This window comes from Peromyscus eremicus, chromosome 4, assembly GCF_949786415.1.
Source record: "Peromyscus eremicus chromosome 4, PerEre_H2_v1, whole genome shotgun sequence".
NCBI lineage: Eukaryota > Metazoa > Chordata > Mammalia > Rodentia > Cricetidae > Peromyscus > Peromyscus eremicus.
Window position 1 is genome coordinate 92,856,305 of NC_081419.1, and position 4,643 is coordinate 92,860,947.

Sequence of the window (4,643 nt, forward strand, 5' to 3'; positions counted from 1 at the left end):
TCATTTCCTGTGTGTCTTGTCATTTTTGGGGTATTTGTTTGAGAGAGTTGATTTTGTTTGGGGCTCGTCGTTCTTGTTTCGGGTCCTAGTTAGGTACCCTGGCAGCACAAGTGCTCGCTAAGGCTAATGAGGGTGCAAAGCCAGAAGAAAAGAGTTGCGAAAAGACAGGAAATGGGAGCTTGAAGTTAACGTCCAGGTAGCCACAGCTCCTGGGTTTGTGGAATTCTTGGGTTGCCAGCCCTGGCCTGGTCACTGAGCTGAGTGGGACTTTAGTTAATCTTGAAGATAGCATTATCATAACCTTGGGGTCTGGCTAGAAACTTCTGGCTTCAGAGTCCTGCAACTGGCATTCCTTGTGTGGTATAGGAGCAGGAGCACATATTGGGTCTGAGCGTTTATGGCTGGTGGGTGGCTGTGGATCCTGGCCCCACCTGCCAGCCCCGTCCAAATCCACATTGGAAGTGATGGTGAGAGGCAGAGCATAAGCTGCCGTCCCCAGTGCTCTCTACGGGGGTTCGTGAAAGGGGCAGTCATCAGTGTGTTGCCCACGAGAGTTTTAAGAGGTCTCGTTTTGCAGACAGATGTGGTGCCAAATAATTCCATCACCAGAAATCTCTGTGTATATATGACTGGAAGCCAACCACAGTGTGGTAAAGGGTCAGAAGTGGCCTGAGAAGGTACCTCAGCATTCAGCTGGGCTGTAGCAAGCCAGCTCCAGGGAGTCAGTCGGAAGGCCACGGGACCTCCCAGTTCTAACCCTTACCCTGTGTTCTCTGTGTGGCTGGATTTGGAGAGCTATTCGTGAACACATACACACACACACACACACACACACACACACACACACACACACATACACTTTTATACTTCAGAAGCCCTCGTCTGCCTGATGAACAAGCTTCATCTCACCGTTAGTGGGTAGTCCTTCCTGGTCCTTCCCTCACCCTCTGGGTATATAACCTGTCCTGAGGTTAACATTTCCTCCTCCTGTCTAGTGTTGGGCTCTATCGGGACTGGACATTGTTTTAGAGTAAGATCAGCAGAGATAGACATGGTGGAACATGCCTGTAATCTCAGCACTAGGGAGTCTAAGGCAGGAAGGTCAGCCTTGGCTCCTCGGCAAAACCCTTAAAATAATCTGTAACAACAATCAAAAAAAAACAACAACAAAAACTTGTCGCAGCTACCCCCAGAATCCACCTGTCAAGTGACTGTACCGACTAAAGGAAATAATTCAAAACTTTTAGCACCTTCTTTGACGCCTCCAATCCTGTTGTCTCTATTTCACAACCTTCCTGGGGCCCCACGTGTAGAGTCAAACTTGAGTGTTTAGCTATGTTCTCTATTCAGGCAGGGACTGGTTGAATACTGCCTTTCAAAGCACTCCGGGATCTGACTGTATCCCACATGGCCACCCTGGTGCCACTGGGCACATCTTAGCTCCAAACGAGGCTCTTTTCTGTCTGCTTGCAGGTTATCCTGAAGTGGATATTGGCCACGCTTGGTCTCGAGGTACTTATCCTTAGCCCCTGCCCAGAATGTCCCAGTTAGCCTACCGCTTCAGACTTGGGAGGGGATATTCCATTTACAGACATAGATCAGCATTGCTCAGTGGATAAGCATTGTGGTCCCCAGGAATTAGTAAACCAAAATGTCACCATGGAGACATTAGCCGGGGCTTGACAGAGTGGCCCTGTCCTGGACTGAGGGAGGTAAGGGCGGCTAAGGACCGTGCTTCCAGTCAGGATAGATCTTTATGTCTGGACCCGCAGTGATGGGTCGCCCTGCCTTCAGATCATCGTTGGAGGGACGGCTCTTCCAGGGCAGTTTAAGGCAGGATGGTGGGTGCAAGTCTTATGTTCAGCTCCCAGAGGGCACGTGTTGCGAGACGCGGGACCTCAGCTCAGCTCTTTCCCGCTTTCCAGGTCTTATTGAGCTTTTGTCCGCAGGCCCGGTGGTCTGGAGTGGCCCTGACTCAAGCGTCCTCTCCTGGGCAAGGGTCTGCCTTCCGCCTCCCTAGACAGCTCTTACGACTTGGGCACCCGCCCCTCTCCCCGCCCCCCCAACGTGGGCCCGCCCTCGAGCCTGAATCGCGGCGGGGCGGGGGGCGGGGTGGAGAGCGGCCGGGCGGGACATCCGGCCCTGGTCCCTCGCTGCACCCGGGAGCTGGCCACCCACTAACCCTCCCCTCCCGAGATCTCCAGCCCCAGCTGCTGTCGCCTCTTCAGCAGCCCCGAGATCGGCGAGGTCTGCCCGGATCACCATGTTCCCTCGCCCTCTAACCCCACTGGCGGCCCCAAAAGGCGCCGAGCCCCTGGGCCGCACGCCTAGGCGGGCCCCATTGAGTAGGGCCCGCGCTGGGCTCGGGGGACCACCCCTGTTGCTGCCGTCCATGCTGATGTTTGCAGTGATCGTGGCCTCCAGCGGGCTACTGCTCATGATCGAGCGGGGCATCCTATCGGAGATGAAACCCCTTCCCCTGCACCCTCCCAGCCACAAAGGCGCGGCCTGGCGTGGGACAGCTCCCAAGCCTGGAGGCCTATCCTTGGATGCTGGGGACTCGGACTTACAAGTGCGGGAGGACGTCCGAAACCGGACCATGAGGGCGGTGTGCGGACAACCGGGCATGCCCCGGGACCCCTGGGACTTGCCGGTGGGACAGCGGCGCACCCTGCTGCGCCACATCCTCGTAAGTGACCGCTACCGCTTCCTCTACTGCTACGTCCCCAAAGTGGCCTGCTCTAACTGGAAGCGCGTGCTGAAGGTGCTGGCGGGTGTCCTGGACAACGTGGATGTCCGCCTCAAGATGGACCACCGCAGTGACCTGGTGTTTCTGGCAGACCTGCGGCCTGAGGAGATTCGCTACCGTCTGCAGCATTACTTCAAGTTCCTATTTGTGCGAGACCCCTTGGAACGCCTCCTGTCTGCTTACCGCAACAAGTTTGGGGAAATCCGGGAGTACCAGCAGCGCTATGGAGCTGAAATTGTCCGGCGCTACAGGGCTGGAGCTGGCCCCAGTCCTGCGGGGGACGATGTCACCTTCCCAGAGTTCCTGAGATACCTGGTGGATGAGGACCCTGAGCACATGAATGAGCACTGGATGCCCGTTTACCACCTTTGCCAACCATGTGCTGTGCACTACGACTTTGTGGGTTCCTATGAGAGGCTGGAGGCTGATGCCAACCAGGTGCTGGAGTGGGTGCGGGCCCCACCCCATGTCCGGTTCCCAGCCCGCCAGGCCTGGTACCGGCCGGCCAGCCCAGAAAGTCTGCATTACCACCTGTGCAACGCCCCACGAGCCCTGCTTCAAGATGTGCTGCCTAAGTATATCCTGGACTTCTCCCTCTTCGCCTACCCACTGCCCAATGTCACCAGGGAAGCCTGTCACCAGTGACAGTGGGCCAGCAGCTTTTAGAGTTTGGTTTTAATGACACCAGCTTTGAAGTGCCCTTTAGAGAAGAACGCATGGCTCTGGGGCTTGCTAGTTTCTCTAGATGGCTCCATATCTCAGTGGCTGGGACCGTCCTCAGGCTGTCCTTGTCCCCAGTGAGTGCCCACGGTGGCTCAGAGGGTAGATCTAGACAGGAGGCCTACTGCTCTCACTGGTGGACTCTCTTAGGGCTTGTGGCATCCTTATCTGGCAGGGCCAGACACCAATGTGTTACTAAAGCCATGTGTTTGATCTAAAGACTGACTCCAGGCCCCTGGCTGCTGGGTTTGCGCAGTCCACCTGGTCCGCTGTAACTACTTAACCTGTGGCCAAATCCCAAACAAAGGTGGCACCAGCCAAGCATATGACTGTGCCTAGGACCAATGTCTCTGACCCCCCTTTGCCCACCCCATGAACCTCAGGACTGGAGTGAGCTGTGGTGCCTTAGGAATGAATTTAGAGCTTTCTACTCCAGCCTTTAAATTTCCTACACTTTCCTACACATTTCCATTTTTCCAAGGAAAGAAAAAACTGAAGTAGGGCCCTTACCTCACAGCTCTAAGACCCAGCCCCTCAAGCATCCAAAGACCCCTGTGCCTGACCTCTTCCTAGGGCTCTTGAAGTATCTTCAGTAAGCTTCCCTTCCCTACAAAGCCTTTTCGATTGTGTCTGTGGCCGGTGTATCTGGCTGTTACTTGTCTAACGCATTTATTTAAAATGTGTATAAATATATATATATATGTTTTTTGTTTTAGTTTTTTGAGACAGGGTTTTTCTATGTAGCCCTGGCTGTCCTGGAACTCACTCTGTAGACCAGGCTGGCCTCAAACCCAGAGATCCGCCTGCCTCTGCCTCCTGAGTGCTGGGATTAAAGGCATGCACCACCATGCCCAGTTAAATGTGTATATTTTGATAGAATCCTTGTAAGGGCTGACTTTTAATAAAGCTGTTTTGTATACAAAATGAGTGTTGCTGTGATTGCCCTCAGCTCCCATGGGTGCTGGGGGACTCCTAGATGCTTGCATCCCCAGATCAAAAGGGGAAGCTTGCTGGTAGAAACAGTAAGACTTAACCAAACCTACTTAAACAAGTCCAGTGGCCCCTGTCACACCATGGAGCCTTTTGGGACTTCTAATAGGCTCACAGACTCAGTTTCTAAGATGCCATTTAAAAGGTAAGGCCTGTCAAAATGACATCAGCCGAGAGAGGGGAG

At 54.1% G+C, this 4,643-nt stretch overlaps 1 protein-coding gene across 1 annotated transcript; it reads left to right on the top strand.

Annotated features, from left to right (window-relative positions):
- The first annotated feature begins 2,135 nt into the window (after window positions 1-2,135).
- Window positions 2,136-4,372, top strand: Chst14 (carbohydrate sulfotransferase 14). The gene has a single exon (XM_059259522.1). The coding sequence runs from the start codon at window positions 2,264-2,266 to the stop codon at window positions 3,392-3,394; it is 1,131 nt and encodes a 376-aa protein (XP_059115505.1). The 5' UTR covers window positions 2,136-2,263; the 3' UTR covers window positions 3,395-4,372.
- Window positions 4,373-4,643: the final 271 nt, after the last annotated feature.